At 47.4% G+C, this 24,329-nt stretch overlaps 1 protein-coding gene across 4 annotated transcripts in view; it reads left to right on the top strand.

The window, feature by feature from the left end:
- CHCHD6 (coiled-coil-helix-coiled-coil-helix domain containing 6) overlaps positions 1–24,329 on the top strand; it is a 251,531-nt gene that overhangs the window by 137,838 nt on the left and 89,364 nt on the right. Inside the window, exon 6 of one of the 4 annotated variants that reach the window (XM_019825160.3) lies at positions 16,719–16,977. The exons of the other annotated variants lie outside the window; for them this stretch is intronic. Coding sequence (XP_019680719.1) covers positions 16,719–16,832 — 114 coding nt within the window. The 3' untranslated portion in view covers positions 16,833–16,977. Of the gene's footprint in view, positions 1–16,718; positions 16,978–24,329 lie in introns of those variants that run through there. 4 annotated transcript variants of the gene reach the window in all.

Raw genomic sequence — 24,329 nt, 5'->3', positions numbered from 1 at the left:
TGCACACGTATGCGTGTGGAGATGGATCTTGTCATCAACGGTGGGCTGCTCTCTGGGACGCAGAAATCTCCTCCCCAGGCTTCTCTGGGCTTTTCTCGGGTGCCCGCCACAACACCTGTCTGTCCTTCGCCACGCAGAGGGGTAGGTGAGGGCCGTGTGCAAAGCAGTATGGAGACCACACGCTGCTCACAACTGGGTGTTTCTCACGGGCCTGACAGTGTTAGAGAGCAGGGCCATTTTCCGTTGCCGTATGCCGGGTGTAGGGTCCAGGAAGGTGACGCTGTCCACCGCCTCGACTGTCCGAGTTGCAGTGCTGCACCTCCTGCCATCGTGACTGGCCTCCCAGAGCCTTTGCTCAGCTGCCCTTTGTGTTTTCCTGTGGGAAACGGAAGACCTGGTTGTGGGTTTCACCTGCACTCCACCTGGATTCAGTTATCTCAGGGCTAAGGGTGACTTGTGTCCCGTCAGAACTAGCGCATCTGCTGTCTGCTGGTGGAACCCTGGGTGCTGGGTGGCTCTGAATGAGACCTGAAGGCCATCGAGCTGACAGCTCTGGCTGGCCAAGGGTGCGTCTCCTGCCCTCTGCCACGGGGCTGAGCGCAGGTGCGTGGGGAACAAGGTGTGTGGGGTGCGTGATGGAGTCCTAGTTTGGCCTCAGGAATTGACCAGCCTTCTGACTCTGAGCAAGCTATTTAAATTCTACAGCCTCAACTTTCTTACCTTTGACACAGAAATGTTAAGACCAACCTGCCAGTTGTTTGGGGGCTGAGTGGTCATTTGTGTACAAGTATCTGACGTCGAAGTGTCCTATTCTCTTTCGTGTCATTTCCATCCTTTTTCTCCTCATGTAATAAATGCGTAGCCATTCGTTAATTCCATATTTGTTTAATTCTGCTAGATGCCCAGAGACGGTCCTGACACCTGTCATTCCTACCTCGTGAAATTCACAGCACAGTTTGGGAGGGGAGGGAGATGTTGAGGAAGAGGGCCGCACATGGGAGGATGCCAGAGAGCCGACTTCCCGTGACCAGACCTGCCAGCCCTGTAAAAATGGTCTTGCTTTTTCCAAACTCAGCAACTGCAAAGTGGGGAGAGCAGCTGGGGGGTCAAGCTTCACAGTTGGAGGTAGGGAGAAGGGGAGAACCTGAAAAATATGTGTATTCTTCCTGGATCTCAGGCTCTTTCCCCAGAACGTAAATCTCTGTTCCTCCTCCCCTTGGGCACACACACCACCCCAGCATCGATATGTGAACAGTCAGCCCTTTTCCTGTTTTTCCCTCTTTGCTTCTACTCCGGCTTTCTTTTTTTAAGGAACAACTGTCATGTGATCCTGCCAAGCCTGCAGCTTTCTCAGTGACAGCACTAAACAGCCCCCTGCCTGATGTCCCTGGGGGTGTCAGTCGGAGTCTGTTCAGGAAAACAGGAGCCGCTCTAGGGCACAGAGGAAGAGGAGAATTCTGCTTTACATGAAAAGGTGGGCCCCTGGTCAGGAGCACGTGAAAAGGCCCAGCCTCACACATGTTGAGGAAATGCAGTTACAACCACGAGGCAATACCGTTCCATGCTCAGAGTGGCTGACATGGGAGCGATGGGTACCAGCGAGTGCTGGCCAGGCTGTGTGTGGTTAACTCAGGCCCTCACACCACTGGCAGCGCTGTAAATTGGCAAGGCCACTTTGGAAAGCTATCACCCGTTGTCTGTTAAAGCTGAACATAGGCGTACTCTACAACCCGGCAGTTCGGTGCCCAACAGAAATGTGTCCATTGGTTCACCAAAAAACCAAAGACTGTAGAACGTTCATTGCAGAATCATTCACAATTGCTGTCAACGGGGGGACGGATCCGTCATGGTGGTCGTCAGAGTGGAAGCCCAGATGGGCGTGCGGATGAACAAGTCGTGGCCATCAGCAGGGGTGCTGGTGAATGTCAGCTGCAGAACGGTAAGTAGAAGGGCCACACGGAAGCATACGTGTACGTCGGATGGATCTGTTACTTGACTTTCAAACCCGGCGGAACTAATCTGTGACTCTAGAAAGTGGGATAACGGTTACCTTTGGGGGGAGTAACGTGGAAGAGAATGGGTAGGGGGCTCGTAGAGTGGGGCAGAGTTCCCTTTTTTGATGTGGGTGCTGGTTACGCAGGTGGGTTCGACTGTGCGAATTCATCAAGCTGTGTTGGGAGGTTTTGCATTTTTCTGTTAGTATGTTCTATTTAACACAAAGTCCAATGCAGCGGAGGAAGGCAGGCCTACCTGTAGGCACCAGCGGTGTCACCTGCCACTCCCTCTCTGCATGTTCCTAGGCCCTGCGCCCTGCATGTGTTCTAGCACTTGCCACGCTGTCTTGTGGCTGTTGGCATCTGTGACTGTTTCCACTTCCAGACTGTGAAGGTCTGGAAGCAGAGTCCTCACTGGTCTGATTCATCAGGGGTGATTCATCACCCAGGGCTGGGGATGCAGTGTTTGGCATAGAATAGGTGCCCAATAGATGTTTGCAAGAATAAAGAAAGGAAAGTGTGTATGAGCAGGCAGGAAACAGTGACGCAGCGGGGGTTCCGGGATAGGCCTCTTGGTGAAAGCTGTGTTTGGAGCATGAGCAGGATGGAGTGGGCAGCCCACAGGACGGGACATGAAGAGGTGGGGCTTCTGGACGGAGACCTCCACGTGACTGTGGGCAGTGGGGGGGAGGGCTGTAAAAATAGGTTGGGGTCACATCATGAAGGACCCCGGATGACTGGCTCACAGCGTGGCCTTCCATTAGGATAACATTGGGAGTTCTTGAAGGGCTGTCAGCTGGAGAAAGACTTGAGCTTGAATGTCCGGAAGAGTAACGGTACCATTAAGAGAGAAAAAATTCAAGTGAGCCACGACACTTGGGGAAGGTCGTGAGTTTAATTCTAGACCTGCACATATGAAGTGGAGATGGCCAGCAGATGATTGAAAGTGTCAGACATGGAGTTCTGTGTCCCACAAGATGACAGCCACCACGATGTCATGAGCATCTGCTATGTGCCAGGCTCTTTTACATAAATTATCGCTAATCCTTGCAGGAATCCTGCAAGGTAGATTATATTATACATTTTATAAATGAAGAAACTGGGAATCAGGTTAAATGAGCTGCCAGAAGCCATGTAGCTGATGGATGAAGTCAGAGCTCTGAAGTCTCTGCTTTTCCCCCACGCCATGCTGCCTCTCAGATCAGCTCGGAAGAAAAGTTCAAGAGAGTGTGTGTGGTCAACGGTGCCAAATGCTGCAGGCCAGGAAGGACTGGAGGAGAGCCCTCCAATTGTGGTGTGAAGAACACCTGAGTTATGTTGAATGCACTTTTCCAGTATTGCTGTGGAAACTGAAGCTGGGTTACGTGTGGAGTGGGGCCACAGTGAGTGCGGTGGTTTAAGAGTGAGTGACTCCATCATATTTCTGGGAGGAGGAGAACTCATAACACGTCCCTGAGGGGTGCAGCGGAAGCCAGGTCCCAGAGGTGGTTGGAGGGTGTGTGGTGGGAAGGGCCGCCTTCACTCCGTGTTCTCGGAGGAGTCGCCCTGTGGCTCTGGGGTGGAGTGACTTCCGGTCGCATGGTGAGTGAGCAGTATGTCTTGTTGGAAGAACTGTTGACCGCCAAGTGCTCTGAGTAACCAGCAGGCTTTTCTCCCGAATGTGGGGAGGCTTGCTTGGTGTCGGGCTCTACCTCAGTACCAGAGAGTCAGACAGAGAGGGGCTCACCACTGAGGACGCAAGACCGAGGCATGGCAAGTGTGACGTGCATGCCGAGAGAAGCTGCCAGAACATTGGGGATTTAGAGGAGGGAACAGGTAACAGTGACCTGAAAACAGTGCAGCCAGAAATTGGCCCATGTGGGGAAGGAGCCCACCCCCCTGATCATTGTGGGGAGCAGCCCTTTGCCTACTAAGCTGACTGCTCTGGGCCCAAAGGAGTTTTGAAGATTGTTGAGTCCAGAAGTTCTTCCCCAGGTGACTAAAAAATACCTGCACGCCAGTTACCCACCTAGCGCCACTTTTTGGTAATGGGACCGGCATAAAAATGGCCATTTTGTGTGTTCTCGACACTGCTGGAAGTGAGAACTGGAAGACTGTATTGCCTAGAGATTTAGGACGGCCTTTCTTAGCAAGAATGGGCTTTTTATACCTGTGCTGGTGGCACCAGGTCCTCTGATGAGGAAACAAAGAAACTGAGAACCATTGATCCACTCCAATTATTTTCACAGATAAGAAAAGGGCCCCAAGGCAACCAAGTGGTTTGAGAATCACTTGCTCTGGCTGTAAGCACTGGGTTTTTAGATCTAGAGGGACCTGGTTTGAATTACAACTTCACCACCTACTGGCTTTACAGGCGTGATCAAGTCACTTAAGCCCTTGAGCCTTGGGAGTCTTCATCTTTACAATGGGGACAGTAGTAATTACATTTTTCAAGTTAATAAAGACATGACAGAGAAGCTAGTCCATTGTAATATATCATACTATAAGTGGCACCTGCCATTACTGTTGACCAGCCAGATCTAATAATATAACTGCCGTTGTTCCCATCACTCCCCAGAGGTCCCGTAGGTAATTAGTAGTACACCTAGCTAGTAGTGGTAGCAGTAGGACTCGACTTCCTTGCCACACTGTCCATTAGTCTAACAGTTTTCCACCATAGGGTGAGAGGAGGGGTTAGTCACAGGCTCTGGAGATAGATGCTGTTACCACTTGGGTTCTGCCACCACCACCATCATCACCTGGGCCATCACCCCCGTCACTACCACCATGTCCTCTGCGTCGGCCACTGCCACCTCCATACCACCGCCGCGTCATCCCACACTTCCCTGCACCTACTCTGTGTATCGCTGAAGGTCTGTTTCTTTACCTCGCGGTCTCATCTTCGCAGAAATTCTCGCTGTTACCTCACGGTAACCTCTGAGATGAGGAGGGAGCAGAGACTGCCCCCTCTGTTGTGCATGCGGAGAGGCCGTGGCTTTCCTGGGCCCTGTGGCCAGCTTCCCTGGGAAAGATGTCTGCGCCAGAGGCCCTGCAGAACGGGCTGCACAGCTCCTTTGCTATGTACAGTGTCTAAGTTGTGTCACGTAGGTTGGGTGGGGGCGTGGGGGGAGTAGTGTTTATCACAGGTGAAAATGAGGAAGCTCAGAGAAGTTACGGGATGGCACCAGGTTTCACAGCCATTCAGCTCTGGGTTCAAGATTTAGACAGGTCTTCCTGAGTCCACATTTGTGAAACAGGAGTAGTACTTATCTTGCAGGGTAGTTTTTAGAATCACGTGAATTGATAGAGTATTGCCAACAAACTCTCTTTCCGTCTCTACAGCTGGCTTTCTTGGTGCTCCGTAGCTAACACTTGCTGAGTGTTCTGTGTGCCGGGCACCAGCCAGACACCTCACCTGAATGGCCTCCTCTGACCTGCCCAGTGAGCTGAGTGATAGAATGACAACCGATCTCTTTTGAATCCTTGCTGTCAGAGTGCCAGGCGTGTCCCAAGTGTGTCACACGTTCTAATTCATCGCATCCGCGAGACAGTCCCACAAGGCAGGAGCTGTTAGCATCCCCATTCTATGGGCAAAGACATAGGCTTTGAAATTGGCAGCAGCTGTCACGTGAATGGTTTGGGGTCATGGCAGTCAGTCCGCTGTCTGTGGGCCCAGGCAGGCTAAAGCAGGGATCCGTTGTTCATCAATCAGCCGAGTACTGTTTGAATCTGTATTAAAATGATCCACCATGGAATTTTCACTAAAGCAGAACAGTAGACTAACAACAGTACAGTGAACCTCTCTGTTCCTGGCCCCCGAACTTAACAATTTGGCCACATTTGCTCATATTTATTCCTTTTTTCTTTTTTTCTTTGCTTTGAAGCAAATCCTGGTGACCACGGTATTTCCCTCTACAGACTTCAATACTTGTCTTTGAAAAATATGGACATTTTCTCATATAACTATAGTATTGTCGTCTTGCCTCAGAGAATTAACATTGATTTGCCTGATCTCCTCAAAAATACCTTTTCCCAGAGTTTGTGTTCGTGTTTGTTGCTAGTGTAAGTCAGGATCTGCTAGAGTTATACCGCACTAGAATTGGTTCTTAGGCTTTTAAGTCTTTTGTCACCCAAAATAGACACTACCCCCTTTTTTATGCCAGCGACTTGTTGCAAACACTCCTTAGGTTTGTATTCCCCTCTTTCTCCTTCATGGTGTTGAACTTGGCCCAGAGAGGGGAAGAGCCAACTGCGTACCTCGGTAAGAGGGGTGAAGTGATCATGTGGGAAGAAGGGCTAACCTCAGTGGTTAAGTCGCTGTTCACGGCTGTGGATTTATGTCACTCCCTCCATTACTGTTGCTAGGGTCCTTTTAAGCTCGGGCTCAATCAGTATCTCCTCTTGAAGTGGTTTTTGCACCATTCCTGGCAGCAGCTGCATTAACATGCCGCACTTCCTGTGCCGTGGTTATTGTCTGTTGGTTTTCCCCCCGGCGCATTTAGTCTCCTAAATAGGTCCTTATGGCTTGAAGAGCCAGAAGTGCCTGTCCATCACATATGCAGGTTACCTCCTATCCCTGCTGGAAAAGACCCAGTTAAACAAATAATTTTAATTAAATAGGCACTCCATGGCCTCTCCTTTCCCTTTCCTTCTCGGCTCTTCCCTTACCAGCTTCGATCAGCTCAATTTGACTGGGTGAATAAATTCCTTTGGGCCCTCCTTCGGCCCTTGGCCACGGTGGTGGTGGGATGCTGCAAACAGAATCCGAGATTGCCCTTTGGTCTCTCCCTGCTGGTGCTCTGCCCTCCCACTGCCCTGGTGACCAAGCCCTGTCCTGGTTACTGAACTCATAGCTCCTGTTCTTTTGTCCTTCCACCACAATGGCGGCCCCTGGCTAATCTCTCTCTTGAACTGAAACCGTCACCTCCCCACTGGTATCCTTTTTACCAGACCCTTACCTATGATCTGGTATCTCCTTGTTGCAGGAAGACCGTTTCTAAAGCCTGTCAACGACTCCCTGGTGCATTCAGGAGAAAGCTGGGATTCCTCAGCCTGGCCTGTAGGGCTCTGTGATCTGGGACTTGGCTGTGTGTGCACCTGGCATGCTCTCTGGCCACATGGCCTCTCTCCTGACATTAGGATCACCCTAGAAGCCTTCTGTGACCCCTTCCCTCTGCTCCTTCTGTGCAGGGCTACCACCTGAGCTAACTTACTATTTTGTCCCCAGAGCAAGCTCAGTGCCTTATGGACATAGATGCATGACATAGTGGCTCAGCAGTCAGGAGAGGTGACAGCCCAGAGTGGTCAGCAGTGCTTTGGGCTATGGTGCATAGAAGTAGGTGGCTGTGGTTGTCAGAGTGTAACTGCTTGTTGCTTGGTGCCAGCGGGGGAGCCAGAACCTCTCTGTTACAAAAACTCTGCCTTGGTGCATTGCATCATGGGAATGACCCAGTCATCTTCTCAGAGCTTATCTGGCTGTGGGGCAGCAGTGTCTTTTAAAAAAATGCTTATACTTATTTCTTGAGTAGCACCTGTCCATAGTAGAGAAACCAAAAATTTCAGAAGAGCCCAAAGAATAAAACTAAATTTGCCATATCAGCGCCCCGCCCACCTAGAGAGGTAATCGTTAGCATCTTGGTGGACACTGACGGAAGTTGTTTCTCTTACGGTGACATTGGTCGTGTTATAATACAGTTGACCCTTGAACCATACGGGTTTGACCTACATGTGTTCACTTCATACACAGTTTTTTTTTTACTGTATAGTACTGTAAATGTATTTTCCTTATGATTTTCTTAATATTTTCTTTTATTCTTACAATAAAGTAAGAATACGATAGATAATGCCTAGAATGTATAAAATATGTGTTAATCGACTATGTTATCAGTAAGGCTTCTGGCCAACAGTAGGCTATTAGTAGTTAAGTGTTTGGGTAGTCACAAATTATATGTGGATTTTCAACTGTGGAGAAAGGGTTGGGGGGGTGCATCACTACCCTTAACCCCTGCGTGGTTCAGGGATCAGCTATATTTGCAAAAATGGGAACATAACCGTAATGCTGTTTAGTAACCATTTTAAAACTCAATCTGTTAGGAACCATTTTCCAACATCAAATCTGTTTCTACACTTAATTAGTTGTATACTCCTCCTTCTTATGAATGCACCATAATCTACTCTTTCCTATCACTGCATTGCTGTATCGCCTTAGGCTAACCAAAGGCGGATGGTGTTCTTTGACCATCTTTATAGCTGCCTGAAGTCCGTTATTTTCTTTGGAAAAATATTTATATTCAGAATTGCAGATCCTGGGCCGTAGACTGTGTCCATCCCTCAGGCTTGGGGTTACGCCTTGCCAGATTGCCATGCAGCGGAGATCGTAACAGTTCACGCTTCCTTCAGCAGCACATGATGGTGCCAGCCTCCCGGCCTTTCAACAACATTGGCCGTTTTCCTTTTGCTTTTTAAAATTAATTACAAATGTAATGCTTGTTTGCCAGAAGTTCAAGCATAATGAAAGCATGCAAAGTGTGGCCCCAACTCACCAGGAAGAACACTGGTCGGTGTACTTGCAACCACCCCCTGCCCGGGCAACTGTCAACCTTCTGTGTATGAAGAACCCAGACATGGATTCTTTTTACAGTTGGTGTCATAGTTTATTCTTGCTAACTTGCTTCTTGCACCTAGCAGTAAATCTTACACAATGTTGCACGTCACTTCCCTTTGTCCCCCCAGATCAGCTTGTTCCTTTAATGACAACGTTAGGGGATTGGCATTATTTATTTAACCATTTTCCTGTTGGGTGGGCATTTAGGGTTATTTTCAGCCTTTCACAATTAATTTTAATGAAGACATCCAAATTTCTCTACAGAAATATATACCGACGAAATGGTCTGAGAATTTCCCTAACCCTAACCCAACCCTAACCCTAACCCAACCGTAACCCTGTGAGGTGGTAAACTTAAAAGCTCTCCCTTCCCCATTTCAGTAGCTTTTAAGTGTGTTCATTTGATGGGCAAAAATTGGCCTTTTGAATGTGTACTTTTTTAACCACTAATTAAATGATCATGTTCGTTGCTTTATGAAAGCCTGTTTCTGCACTGTAATCACTGTCGATTCCCCAGCCGAAGGGCTCTTAACTGATGTAGGATGTTTTCCCGTCGTCTCCTCAACTGACGATTAGTTAGCCTGGGACTGGACACCGCAGGTTGGAAAAGCGTAGGATTGGGGTTCACCTGGGTCTGACTCCTTACCTCAGCTCTTGCTAACTGTGTGACCGGAGGCAAATTGGTTCACTTTTATGAGTCTGGGTTCCTCATCCTCCCGGGACTGGTAGCCACAGCCTGTTGGATTGTGGCAAAGGACTGAATGGGACAACACTTGAATGTGCCTGTCACGGCGTGTGTGGGTGTTCGCCGGGCTCCCTCCTGCTCAGACGGTCCGTGCCGTTCATGGACAGTTGTGGTTGTGCGTTATTCTGGAGTCTGCTCAGGTGTCCTGGGCGTACTGAGACCACAAGCCGGAGTAATAGCTGTCATAGAGCTGGCCGGGACCAGCCTGTGTGGTGTGCCAGAGAGGTGAGGACCAGCCTCCCCCTGTTTCCCTCCCCAGTGAAACTGTCACCCTGGTTCTCTCAGGCTTTCCTCCCAGGGGGCAGTCTAGTGGTTCTCCTTTTGGTAGGTTTTAGCTTGTCCCTGTCTCTGCGGGTCCTGGAACTGGAGCCAGCGTGCGAAGGTGATAGGGATGGGGTGGGATGGAGCTGTGCCATTTTGCTCCCACAACCCCCCTGAGGGGACATTCCCCCTGGTGGTACTGCCTGGGCTGCCTTTGGCCGTCTCACTTGAGCTCAGCTCCACTGGGCTTTGTGTGTGCTGCTGGGAAGCCACACTACCTTGTTCTGCATGCAAATGGCCAGTGGTTTGGGACCCAGGAACAGGACCTTAACCCCTGTCCCTGTTCGTTTTCATCTAATTGGAGCGGACAGGGCCATTCTTAGCTTTTGAGATGTGTGTGTATCCTGTTACCCGTACAACATACTGGCTCACCTCTGAACTTCATGTCATCAGCAGATTTGATCAATACACTGCCACTCCTTCCTTTAGTCATGGATAATGATGCTGAGTTGGAAGGAAGATGCCACACTCTATGGTCAACCATCTGTCCTCACTCTCCAGACTTTGCAGAATGGGAGTGCTACTCCAGGTCCCTTCTGCTTTTGGGTCCTCCCATGGGTGCAGCATGGGACAGAATCTCACTGACTCTGAGCAGTGTCCCAGTCACTGTAGGCAGTGTCCCCATCACTCTGGGCGGTGTCCCCATCACTCTGGGTGGTGTCCCATCACTCTAGGCAGTGTCCGCATCACTCTGGGTGGTACCCCCATCACTGTAGGCAGTGTCCGCATCATTCTGTGTGGTGTCCCCATCACTCTGGGCTGTGTCCCCTTCACTCTGGGTGATGTCCCCATCACTGTAGGTGGTGTCCCCATCACTCTGGGCTGTGTCCCCTTCACTCTGGGTGGTGTCCCCATCACTGTAGTGGTGTCCCCATTACTCTGGGTGGTGTCCCCATCACTGTAGGCAGTGTCCCCATCACTCTGGGTGGTGTCCAATCACTCTAGGCAATGTCCCCATCACTCTGGGTGGTACCCCCATCACTGTAGGCGGTGTCCCCATCATTCTGTGTGGTGTCCCCATCACTGTAGGTGGTATCCCCATCAGTGTAGGCAGTGTCCCCATCACTCTGGGTGGTGTCTCCATCAATGTAGGCAGTGTCCCCATCACTCTGGGTGGTGCCCCCATCACTCTAGGCGGTGTCCCCATCACTCTGGGTGGTGTCCTCATCACTGTAGATGGTATCCCCATCACTCTGGGCGGTGTCCCCATCACTCTGGGTGGTGTCCCCATCACTGTAGGCAGTGTCCCCTTCACTCTGGGCGGTGTCCCCATCACTCTGGGTGGTGTCCCCATCACTGTAGGCAGTGTTCCCATCACTCTGGGCGGTGTCCCCATCACTCTGGGTGGTGTCCCATCACTCTAGGTAGTGTCCCCATCACTCTGGGTGGTACCCCCATCACTGTAGGCAGTGTCCCCATCATTCTGTGTAGTGTCGCCATCACTCTGGGCGGTGTCCCCATCACTCTGGGTGGTGTCCCCATCACTGTAGGCAGTGCCCCCATCACTCTGGGTGGTGTCTCCATCACTGTAGGTGATATCCCCATCACTCTGGGTGGTGTCCCCATCACTGTAGGCGGTGTCCCCATCACTGTAGGTGGTGTCCCCATCACTGTAGGCGGTGCCCCCATCACTGTTTGCACTGTCCCTATCACTCTGGGCGGTGTCCCCATAACTCTAGGCGGTGTCTTCATCATTCTAGGCGGTGCCCCCCATGACTTTATGACAAGAGCGTGGAAGTGTGTCTGGATGGCTTGTTTCCCACCAGCCTCGGCTTCCTTCTGGAGTCTGCCACTTCCATTTCTGAGTACTTAGACTATAGAATTCTCTCAGGGATCTGTGTCTGGCTGACCAATCTGTAGTTTTCAAAAATCCACCTTTTCTCCTCTTTGCTAAATTGGACATTGTCTCGTCTTGGGCATCTTCTCATTTTCTCTGAGTTCTTGAGATTGCCAGCAACGAGCATGTCTCTTCTGTAAGTTAATTCAGAGCTGAGATGTGATTCATCTGGATCAGGAGATTTGAATTCATTTAGTGTGACTGGATGTTCTCTCACAATCTCTTCCCTGTCTTGCGTTTCAATTCCCTCATATCAGTGTTTGATTCACCCTTTTCAGCCTGAAGATTGTTCTCCTTGATAGAAAATGGGAGTTTATAGTTCTTTCTCTCCGTCATCTGTTAACTGAACACCTTTCACCCCAATATGGGCCTATCCCTTCTTGTTCCTATCGCTCCTGATCCAATTTTAAAAGCCCCTTTTTTGTCCTTAGCATTTTCCAAACGGCTCAGCTTGCCTGGGCCTCAGCTTTCCTGACCTCGTTCTTACAGGCTGGGCCGTTCCTTAGTTATTCCCCATGGGCTCTGCACCCTCCCTGCCCTGCTAGATGTGGTGACCCCACAGGTCACAGGCTCTCAAGGCTCCCATGCCGAGATGCACATGGCAGAAAGCCCCTCTGCCCCCAGCCAGGCACTGCCCTCCCTCCCAGGAGATCTGACATGCCCCTTGGAGCAGCGAGCAAGGGACGTGTCGTGATCTTTAGGTGCATTGGCCTGAGGACAGCTGTCAATCCCTTTCCCCTTTATTGAGATCATTCATGGTTGTGTTTCTCAGAAATGAGTTTTTAAAGACTCCGATCCCTCTTTAGCCTCCTCTCTTTATAGACCAGTGGTTTGTGACAGGGGTGATTTTGTCCTCCAGAGGACATTTGGTGATGTCTAGACATATTGCCTGTCAGGACCGGGGGAAGGTGCTATTGGCATTAGTAGGGAGATGGCTGGGATGCTGCTAACCACCGTGCAGTGCCTGGGACGGCCCCATGACAAGTGATCACCCGGCACCAACACACTGACAGTGCTGCGGTGGGAGACCCCATTGTAGAGGAACTTTGTAGGCCTCAGTGTCACCCAGGGTGACAATTACAGATTTCCCCTGGGGAGTCCTGGACCAGGTGGGGCTGCCTCGCCCAGGTGGGGCCCACAGCTTCAGCACATTAAGGAGCACACATAGGTGATTCTTAGACCTCCATTTGAGAAGCACTGTTTTAGGGTTTTGGGTAAGAGCCAGAAATTCATTAGAATCTTTCTTCCTGGTGGGAGGGCCCCAGGTGCTCCCATGTTTAGACCCTCCCCTTTTTGAGCCGTTAGGAACTCTGAGATCACACAGTGCCTTCTCTCTGGGGGCTAGACTTAGGTCTGGCACCTTGTTTCTTTGGAGAGCCCAGTTTTTCATCCCTGTCTTCTAAAACCTAGGGACCAAGTGAGACACCCTCAAACGGATAACAACCGCAGATGCTGCCCCATCACCGCTGACTCTTTCCCTAGGCGGTGACCCACTTCAGGAGGGGTGCTACTAATCTCCCACTCGGTCCTCAGCTCGGTCCTTCCCTCCTTCATTCTAAAGTTGTATTTGTTTGGACGGGGGCTGCTCTCCCTCTCCCTTCTGGGCAGGAGTGACAGAAGTCTCTAATCCTGGGGCTGTTCTTCTTGCTTACTGGGACGCAGCTGGTTGTAAACAGCCATGGCCATATGAGCCCCTCTGTGTACTTCCACTGGCTGGTTCCCCACACAGGGAACGTTGTGGGTTGCAAAGCTTTTCAGGCTGCGGCGTGTTTAGGCTGTCAGAGACTGCTACCCGAGCCCCGTCATCTCCTCTGGATGAGAAACCGTGCTGAAGCTGGTACACGGCCACAGGCCTGCTTGCTCTCCCCGTGTCGCCTGAACAAGACCTGGTGATTGCTCAAGTGCGTTAAGTACAAGGTTTGTCTTTTTCCCTTTCTGTCCCTGCCTTGCTGCATCTGTTCTTTCTTTCGAGTCCATTTTTCACTGCATGCCTCACCGATATCTCCGGTGGTGTTGGCAGAGTGAGTGCTGAGGAGGGAAGACTTCATTGTCTGAGGTCGGAGAGACCTCGCGCGTACTCGGCTCCTGTCCTGCCTGGTGCTATTGATTCGGGGTGTGAGATGGCAGTTCGGCCGAGCACTGGTTCAGGTTGGTCAGCCAGAGGAACCTAATCCGCAGGGCTGGGGCTGGCTGGAGCACGGCGATAAGACCCTGGTTGTCCATGCCGCTTTGCTGGCTCTGTGGTCCCTGGCAGCCATCACCGCCCAGCAGGTGGGATGGCTTCTCCCAGAGGACTGTGGCCTCGCCACCAGCTATACCGGCTTTTAGGTGCCATCCATAGCTCTTCGTTGAGTGCATAGGAACCAGGCCCTTCACTTGAGGCTTTATGGAGTGGACGCCGTCATTCCCACTGGACAGGTGAGGATTCAGGGCCTCAGGGACTATAAGCAGTCTGTGCAGGGCTGCACAACCTCATAAATGGTGGAGGTGGGATTTATACTGAGGGCTGGCTCATTCTGGAATCTTTAGTCCGGCCTCCACTGTTCAGGCTGGGATTTGTTTAACTTTTGGAAGGGCGGGAAGATGTGGTTTCAGAAATGGAAATGGCCGTAGCCCGGCAGAAGCAACCAGGTCGCCGTGCCTGTTCTGCAGACCGCCCTCTCCTACCACGTCCTGTACTTGGGAAGGGCTTGTCCGGGAGCTCGCTGCTGCCCTGACCCGTCCCTCACAAGGCAGCCTGTGGAATGCAGCTCTCTGGTTTGCTGATGACCTGCGGTGATTATCCGCAGCTTTGTTCCCATCCTCAGGGTCAGCGAGCGTGCTCGTTGTCTTGCCGCACCTGCGAGAAGCCTTAGGAACAGAAGTGGGTCATGGATTTGGCAGGGAAAACTTCACAGAGTCAAAGGTCAGAGAGCTCGTGCAGGGTGCCAGCAGTACAGGACGGGCCAGGCGTGCGTGCCGGGAGCTGCACAAGGCCACCTGTGGCCACACTTTCACATCAAGGGCTTCCCACCCCCTCAGAGTGCATATCTCTACACAAACCTCCTGCTTCCCCTGGATGTGCACGGTGAGCCACCTGCCCCCTGTGCTGGGAAATGCGAGGGCTGCTGGGCTCTTTATTCTCCCTGACTCTGTATTTTCTGCATTTAGTCCATTCCTGTGCTTCCTAAATAGTTAAAAACTGTCCTCTGCATCCCCAATGCCCTGTCATCTCTGACCTGCGAAAGCAGTCACCCCGGAAGTTCTCCTTGCCTTTAGTGGCAGTCCCCATAGTCTAGACTTCTTATTGCCACAAATTGACCCTACTAATCCCCTGCTCAAGATGTGGTCCTAACCATCCTTACAGACTGACCATCTGGTCCTGGGCACTCAGCCCTGAGCTGCCCTCTGCTCACAGCTCCCACAGCCCCACCTCTTCCTCTCCCACCGGCAGCACTGGCCTGCAGGAGCTTTGGGCTACACCCGGCGCTCCTTCTTGGTTCTTGTCTGCAATGTGCTTCCCCCACTATGGTCGGTATTCATCTCATCAGTTCCTCCATCCCCTGAAGGCAGCTCAACCATTTCCTGCTCCAGGAAGCCTCTCTGGATCCTCTTGGCAGAGCTATGTGTTTCCCAGCTCCTGTGCTGGCCACCACATCCCGGCATTGCCTTATCTCTTGCCCTCGTTTGAGCTCCCGGTCAGGAAGTGATTCTTATTCACACATCACGACACCCATATCCAGAATCCAGAGCAGGCAAAAGGGGGGAGGAGAGGGGTACTCTGTAGAACAGTCCCTCCCACCCCAGCACTGGTCCTGGAGGAACCTGACGGCCCTTCCCCACAAGGGAGCCGGCCCTTCCAAAGGAAGGGCTTCTGGCCTGCTCATCATTGGCAACTCAGCTCTTCACTCAACACCTGCACCTGCGGCCTCAACACCTGCGGGGGAAGGTGCAGGCGCACGGCTCCTGCCGCGTCTGAAAATGACATCAGACCCTCCCCTTGGACACTGAGAACCCCAATGATGACTCAGGGAAAGCATTCCAGATTTTATAGGGTTTAGAACCTCCAGGGCTTGTAGGTGAGGGCTCTTGATGGCATCACACCTTGTGCAGTTTTAAATGAGCCAAAATCAGTTTAGAGGTGTTTCGGTTGTTCTTAGAAGCCTAAAGTCCTGGAGTTGGAACTCAAGCACAGGGAGGTTATGTTATTTACCCATGTTAAACAGCTCATGAAAGGTCTTCGAAAAACAGCGTTTCATATTTTGCTTGAATTCACGCACTGTCTCACCACCATAATTTCACCACGCAAACCTGTAGGATTCTGCGCTTTCTGCTCTTCTCCTGGGAGGAATATAGGTCGTTTCATTGTCTCCTGTTACAATGGTCAGACTCGGCACATATTTTGGATACGCTAGTAGCATCTGAGGAGAATGCCAGCTAGGGGCAGAATAAATAGAACATGTTGTAGAATCTGCTAGTTCACTCCCGGTTGTTGGTTCTTAGCTGGTGACGTTGCCTAACCCAGACTGACGGTACTTGCAGGATAACCTACTCTGTGTCAGTCACTGTGTGGGCGCTTGGAAGGATTAGGCCATGAAGCCTGCTCCTTTGTAGATGCTCAGTAAACGTTTGCAGTGTGCCTCCCGAGCAAATGAAAGAGAGCTCCCAGCCACCTCCGAGGGAAACCTGCTTTCTCATCAAGTTTTCACCAACCCCAGGATCCGGAAGCACACATAACTGCCATTGTGAGTGGGAGGTGCCTGGAAAGGGGCCTGGTGGGTTCAAGTGATACAGAAGCCACAGCAGAGGTATCTGGGAGTAGAGTTAGTGTGAAGGCTTCTGAGTCTAGTTAGAAGAAACTGAGCTCAATTGCCAAGACCCGGGATGTTTGCCCATACGTGGGAACTGTGTATGAGGTAACAGATTAGTCTGCCAGAGCTGTGACAGTGTTGTGTTGTCATTTCTGGTATTTGTATTTTGTGACATTTAAAAAAGTGTGGTGAAGTATAATTGTTAACATGTTGTGTTTTGTCAGCAGTGTTTTATTGAAAATATCATGCTTCCCTCATGAATATGTGATCTTAAAAATGTAGGCAGCTCCTTTAAATATGGTATTAATTATGTCCTGTGACCACGTCCCCCCTAGTGTACTGGAATATGCATTGGAAACTGGGATTCGCTTCACAGGAATTCATTTTACAGCAAACCCTGACAGAATACGTTTATTCCATTAAGGTAAACACCCCTGTTTTCTTTTAGATCGACTCCAATATGTTCGTGATTGAAGGGAGAGTAAGGATTATGAGGAAAGCTGCATCAGTAGAATTTAAAGAAGGAAAGCAGACCCACAAATCAACAAACGGAGGAATGTGAAGGGTACATGGAGTCAGGGAGACATCCGAAGGGCTTCTTATAGGAGGAGCATCCACGTGATGAAGATTTTAAGTCGCTGGGCTAGAACAGTCAACTGCTGACTGGGATTCTGAGGCCAAAATCAAGCCTCTGCTTAAATAAGAAAAAGAGATAGAAATGTATGAATTTCCTTAGTTTTCTTTAAAAAAATTTTTTTTGAAGTTTGTTTTGAAAGAGAGAGTGAAAGCACGAGTGGGGGAAGAACAGAGAGAGAGGGAGAGAGAGAATCCCAAACAGGCTCCATACTTGCTGTCAGTGCAGAGCTCGATGTAGGGCTCAAACTCACGAACCATGAGATCATGACCTGAGCAGAAACCAAGAGTCAGATGTTGACCTGACTGAGCCCCCCAGGTGCCCCTGAATCTCCTTAGTTTTCAAAAAGAAACTCCGGAAGGGTAAATCAGAAACTAATGAGATCGTTACCCATAGCGGGTGAATGGAAATGGGCCGAGAAGACGGAAGGGGATGTGACGTCTCCGAATGTGCCTTTTATGTATAGTCGACTTGTGAACCATAGTAGTGTGTTGCTTCTTTGACAATTGCATAAACAAAGATGGAGTGAAAAATTAATAACGACAGAAATAAATGAGCCTGGCTGTCTATCAGGTAGATGCCACTCCACACAGAGGAACAGTGTTAATTTGAGGGGACTTCTAGTGTGGACAAGATGGCTAGACTCATTTCTCCTTGCTCCTTCTCACTAGGTACAATTATGCACTCTTAATAAATGGAGAGGCAACCATGGGAGAAGTCTGAAAGCTAGGGAGAGGAAGGGACACTGGCTAGGGACTCTTGGAGTAGAGGGTCAACACAGCAGCCTAGGTGTCCCCTGATTGTCCCACCCAGTGACAGAGAACAACCCAAGGTCAGTATCTTCAGCCCCTAACCTGTGGCAGACAACTGCCCAGGTAGGCTTATCCTTTCACCAGATTGGCAGGGAGTCCTGTCAGCCATACTGGGTAGGCCCAGTGGCCTCAGCGAGGGAGACCAAGCAGGAGTACCACTGATGAGTGGCCCCAGGAAGCACTCTCCTTCCCTATGGGCCAGAGACCCTCTTCTTCCACCCAGAGACCCCAGTGGTTCAACAGCACCAGCAGGGGCATCCTGCCACAAGTGGCCCAGACTGGGAGCACTCTTTGTCCAGTCAGTCAAAATCTCCTTTCCCCTACCTGGAGATGCCAGGTTGCTAGGAAGTCCTGGTCTGGGAAGCATTCTTTGTCCTGTGGACCAGAGAATCCTTTCTCCCACCTAGAGACACTGGCAGCCTGCTGGCACCAGCAGGGGACATCCTGCCACAAGTTACTGGAGCAGTGGTCCTTGTGTACTGTAGGTCAGAGACTTTCTTCCACCACCTGGAGACACCAAGAGGCCTGACGCTGGCAGGACAGATCCCTGGCTGGTGAGGAAATAAGGTACTTCCTTCCTTAGGCCAGGAATGTCAACAAGTGGGTGGCAAGGAAGTACTCTTTGTCCCCACAGCCTGGGAGAGGCACTTTCTGCCCCCACAGGCAACACCAACAGGGATCAATGAGAGCCCCTGTGGCCTCTGATGAAGCAAGCAGACCAGAATAGCACAATAAAGGCTCTGATTCAAGAAGCTGAGCAAATTCCAAAGAAGACAAATCTAAAGAAATACACACCTAGAGCCATAATGATGAAACTTGTAAAAAGTGAGGACAGAAGAATCTTGAAAGCAATCAGAGAAAACCAATGTATTCCTTACAAGGTAACACCAGTTTGAATGACAGTGGAGTCTCATTTAAAGCTATGAAGCCAGAAGGAAGTGGCATATTTTTCAAGTACTGAAAGAAAAAAATTCATAACCATGATTTCTATACCTGGAAAAGCTATCCTTTAGAATGAAGAGAAAATAAAGACATTCTCAGATTACAGAAAACCAAGAGAGTTTGTTGCCAGCCAATCTACCCATAAAGAATGGCTAAATTCGGGCTCTTGGCTGGCTCAATTGGCAGTGTGTGCAACCCTTGGTCTCAGGGTTGTGAGTTCAAACCCCATGTTGGGTGTAGAGATTGCTTAAAAATCTTAAAAAAAAGAATGGCTAAAGTAAGTTCTTCAAACAGAAATAAAATGATAAAAGAAATAATCTTGGAACATAAAGAAGAAAGAACTAACAATGGAAAAAACAAAACTATGGATAAATACAGTAGATTATCCTTCTCGTGAGTTTTTAAAATCACATTTGATGGTCGAAACAAAAAATTAACACCATCTGATGTGAGGCAAATGTATGTAGAAGAAATATGCTCAGAGCTAAGGTGTTAAAAAGAACCTACATGGAAGTAAGGCTTCCATGCCATATTGTAAATTGTAGAGCACCGATACCTGTAGATTATGGTAAGTTACATGTGTACATTATAATGCTCAGTGTAACCACTAAGGGAATTTTAGGAAGCAATATACTCAAAAGCACTATTAGTAAATCAACATGGAATCCTATGAAATGTTTAACCCATAGGGAGGCAAGAAAAGAAATGGAGAATGAGAAACAGTGGACAATCAGAAAACATAATGCAGTGACTTAAGCTTTAACATGGCAATTACTTAAGCTTTAAGTAGTCATAAGTAGCACTACTTAAGGTTTCAGTAGACCTAAGCTTTCATGTGGCAATAATAACCTTAAAGGTAAACAGTTTAAATATACCAATTGAAAGGCAGAGGATGCCAGAATAGATTTCACTCACACACACACACACACACACACACACACACACACACACACACACACACGGCTGTGTATTAGAAATGCAGTGACACAGGTTGAAAGTAAATGTGTAGAAAAAAAGATATGTCATAGAAACATTGATCCAAAAAACGTTGGAGTGGCTATATTAATATCAAATAAAGTACTTAAGAACCAAGAAAATTTCTGGACCGCAAGGAAGGACATGATATGAGGGTAAAAGGATCGCTTTGCCAAGAAGACATAGCAATCCTAAATGTATATGCACCAAAGAACAGAATCTTAAAATACATGAAGCAAAAACTGTAGGTCTGAAAGGAGAAATACACAAGCTTAAAATAACGGTAGGGAGGACATCAGAGCTCAAATGTTAGAAGTACTAAACAAAATCATCAAGGATGTAAAATTCCTAAACGATGCAACTAACCAATAGAATCTAATTGACATACAAAGAACACTCCAACGATCACAGAATGCGTATTTTTTTCAAGCACGTATGGAACCAAGACTATATCGGAGGCCATAAAACAAATCTTAACGAGCTTAAAAGAATTGAAATCAGCATATCAAAATATGCAGAATATAGTTCAAGTAGGTAAAAGGGAAATTCACAGCAGTGAATACTTACATTAGAAAAGAAGAAAAGTTTGGGGCGCCTGGGTGGCGCAGTCGGTTAAGTGTCCGACTTCAGCCAGGTCATGATCTCGCGGTCTGTGAGTTCGAGCCCCGCGTCAGGCTCTGGGCTGATGGCTCAGAGCCTGGAGCCTGCTTCCGATTCTGTGTCTCCCTCTCTGTCTGCCCCTCCCCCGTTCATGCTCTCTCTCTCTCTCTGTCCCAAAAATAAATAAAAGTTGAAAAAAAAAATTAAAAAAAAAAAAGAAAAGAAGAAAAGTTTCAAATTAAAGATTTTATCTCAAGAAACTAGAAGAAGAATAAAATAAAGCCAAAGCAAGCAGAAGGAAGGAAATAATAAAGATAAGAACAGAAATCAATGTAACTGAAACAGGAAAACAGTAGAGAGAATTAATGAAAGAAAAAGCTGGTTCTTGGAAAAAAAATTAATAAAATTAATAAACGGCCAGCAAGACTGACAAAAATAAAGAGAGAAGACGTGAATCACCAGTATCAGAGAGACAGGTTACATCCCTGCAGACTCCAACACAGCCATTAGAGGAGAATAAGGTAATACTACAGACCCCTTTATGCTCATAAATTTGACAACACAGAAGAAATGTACCAATTCCTGGAAAACCACAAACTACTAAAACAACCAGGATGAAATTGATAACCTGAATAGTTCTATAACCACTCAAGGAATTAACTTCATGAATTTGAAACCTTAGAAAAAGAAAATCCCATGCCCAAGTGGTTTCTCTGGAGATTTCTACCAAAAAGTTAAAGAAAAATTAAAACCAAATTTACATATTCTTTTCCAGAAGAGAGACCAGTATTACTTTGACAAACAGTATTACCAAACCAGTCAAAAACAAAAGGAAACTATATCTCTCATGAACATAGACACAAAAATCCTCAAAATATTTGCAAACCAAATATATAACACATATATAATATTGTTTATTTAAACAATATAACATTGTTATATTTGTGTGTGTATATACATATATATATGTGTATATATATATATATATGTATATAGAAAGGTACATGAGAAAAATCAGTACCCTTTATGATAAAAACTCTCAGAAAATTAGGAATAGAAAGGAACTACCTTAACTTGTTAAGAAGAGCATGTACCAAAAAACCCTATATCTAACATCTTATGTAATGATGAGATAGTGAATGCTTTGCCCCTAAGATCAGGAACAAGGCAAGGATATTTGCTTTCACTACTTTTACTTAAACACAGCCTGGAGTTAAGCCACTGGTAAGACACTAACCACTGCAGTAAGACAAGAAAAAGAAATTAAAGCCATGTGGATTAGAAAGGAAAAAATAAGCTGTGCTTATGTGCATGCAGACATGGTCATCTACATAGAAAATCCTAAGGAACTCTAAACACACACACACACACACACACACACACACACACACACACAAACAAACAAATAACAAAACCTCCTAGAACTAATAAGTGAGTTTATCAAGGTCACAAGACAACAGACAAAAATTAATTGTATTACAGATTCCTGTATGCTAACAACATCTGGAAACTGAAATTAAAACCACTATGCACCATGATGCATAAAGGGAAAAAAAGGATACAGTGGACCTCATCAAAATTTTAAACTTTCATTCTGTGAAAGAGTCTGTAAAAAGATGAAAAGAGAAACTACAGACTGGGAGAAGATATTTGCAAACCATATAGCAAAGACAGACTGGTATCTAGAAAAATAAGGAACTTTCAAACTGTACCAGCTAAATAAATAAATAAAAAACAATCCAATTAGGAAAATTAACCAAGGGGATATACAGATGGCAAATAAGCACATGAAAAGATATTCAGCATTATTAGCCACTAGAGATATGCCAATTAAACCCACAGTTTGATATCACTACTTACCTATCAAGATAGCTAAAAGTAAAAATAGTGTCAACACCAAATGCTGATGAGTATGTGGAAAAACTAGGTCACTCATGCATTGTTGGTGGGAATGTAAAATAGTACAACTGCTCTGGAAATAGTTTGGCAGTTTCTTATAAAACTAAGCTTGCAGTTACCGTAAAACCCTGTGATTACACTCTTTGGCATTTATCCCAGAGAAGCAAAAACAACATTTATACAAAGTGAATGTTAATCGAAGCTTTATTCATGATAGCCGAAAGCTGGAGTCAACCCAAATACTCTTCAACAGGTGAATCATAAACAAAGGTGGTATGTCCATACGTAGAATACTACTTGGCAATAAAAGATACAAAGATGAATCTTGGATGACTCTCCAGGGAATTAGGTTGAGTAAACAAAGCCCAGTTCACATGGTTAAATATCGTGTGATTCCATTTCTATAACATTTTTGAAATGAAAAAATTATAGAGATGGAGAACAGGTTAGTGGTTGCCAGGGGTCAGGGAAATCGGAGGTAGGTGTAGAAGAAAAGAAGGGGAGTGTGGTTATAAACATGGAGCACAGTGGCCCCGGGTGATGGCGGCACTGTGGAACCTATGCGTGTGATAGAATTGCATAGAACTGGATATGCGCAAATGAGTGCATATAAAACTAGTGAAACCTGAGTAAGACTACTGGATTACATCAGTGTCACTTTCCTGGTTGCGATGTTGTCCTATAGTGATTCAGGGTGTTCACACTGGGAGAAACTGGGTGAAGAGCTAAATGGACTTTTCTGTATTATTACCAACTTCTGCCTATAAATCTATAATTATCTCAGAATAAACCGTTTAATTATGAATAAAGCGGGGTAACTTTTAAATAGAGTACTCTGTACATCCTCAATGACGTGTATTCTAAGGAAGAAGAGAAATCTTGAACTTCAGGTAGTAGGTTTGTTTTCAGCAGTAGAATTGGTGTGGCAGTTCCAAACTGTTTTATTTGCATCACAGGACTGAACAAATGAGCATTGATGTTATGAGGAACTAGAGTTCTCCCTGGAGGAGAAGGAGGTGCAAACACGGGACGGGGGAGGACAGTTAGAGCCCTGTGGTATTGCTTTGAAATTAGAGGAATTAGCACAAACCCATGGTTTTAAAGAAATGCATTCTTCTTAGCTCTGTTCCCTGAGAGAACCCCGAAAATAAAGACCTCAGTAAGCACTCCTTTTTCCTAGATCTTGATTTCTTTTTTTTTTTAGTTTTTTTTTCAACGTTTATTTATTTTTTGGGACAGAGAGAGACAGAGCATGAACGGGGGAGGGGCAGAGAGAGAGGGAGACACAGAATCGGAAACAGGCTCCAGGTTCTGAGCCATCAGCCCAGAGCCTGACGCGGGGCTCGAACTCACGGACCGCGAGATCGTGGCCTGGCTGAAGTCGGACGCTTAACCGACTGCGCCACCCAGGTGCCCCTAGATCTTGATTTCTAAATAACCGTTTCTAACTGAAAGGAACCAGTGTCCCCTGAAAATGGGCTGTTCCAAGAATGGAGCAGGGTGTTGACAAGCTGAGCCTAGAACATCTTACTTTGTAAAAAAGTAAAGATGTGTTTAAAAAATGACGAGGGCATGTGAATCTACCTAGGACAGAGGAGCCATCTTGAAAGAGATCCCACTAGCCAAATTTGGAATATCTTGTTTGAGCAACAAAATGAGTAATGACAGAAATGGAGTTATAACACATTGAATTTTAAAAAAAAGAATCTAGGTCCATACCGATATAAAAATATATAGAAACCAAAGGAGAATAAGGAACAGAAAACCGTTTTTAAGAATGACAACTAATACATATAGAAAGAATAATAAACAATCAGTGTTGCCACTCTTGTAATAATAATTCAGGTAAAACTCATGAATTTATCTAAAACTACTAAGTGCAAACTGGTACAGCCACTCTGGAAAACAGTATGGAAGTTCCTCAAAAAATTGAAAATAGAACTATCCTACGACCCAGCAATTGCACTACTAGGCATTTATTCACGGGATACAGGTGTGCTGTTTCAAAGGGCCACATGCACCCCCATGTTTATAGCAGCACTATCAACAATAGCCAAAGTATGGAAAGAGCCCAAGTGTCCATCAGTGGATGAATGGATAAAGAAGATGTGGTATATAGATACAATGGAGTATTACTTGGCAATCAAAAAGAATGAAATCTTGCCCTTTGCAACTACGTGGATGGAACTAGGGGTAT

The sequence above is a fragment of the Felis catus genome, chromosome A2 (genome assembly GCF_018350175.1).
Source record: "Felis catus isolate Fca126 chromosome A2, F.catus_Fca126_mat1.0, whole genome shotgun sequence".
Classification (NCBI taxonomy): Eukaryota; Metazoa; Chordata; class Mammalia; order Carnivora; family Felidae; genus Felis; species Felis catus.
This window is presented reverse-complemented; position numbering and strand designations above follow the sequence as displayed.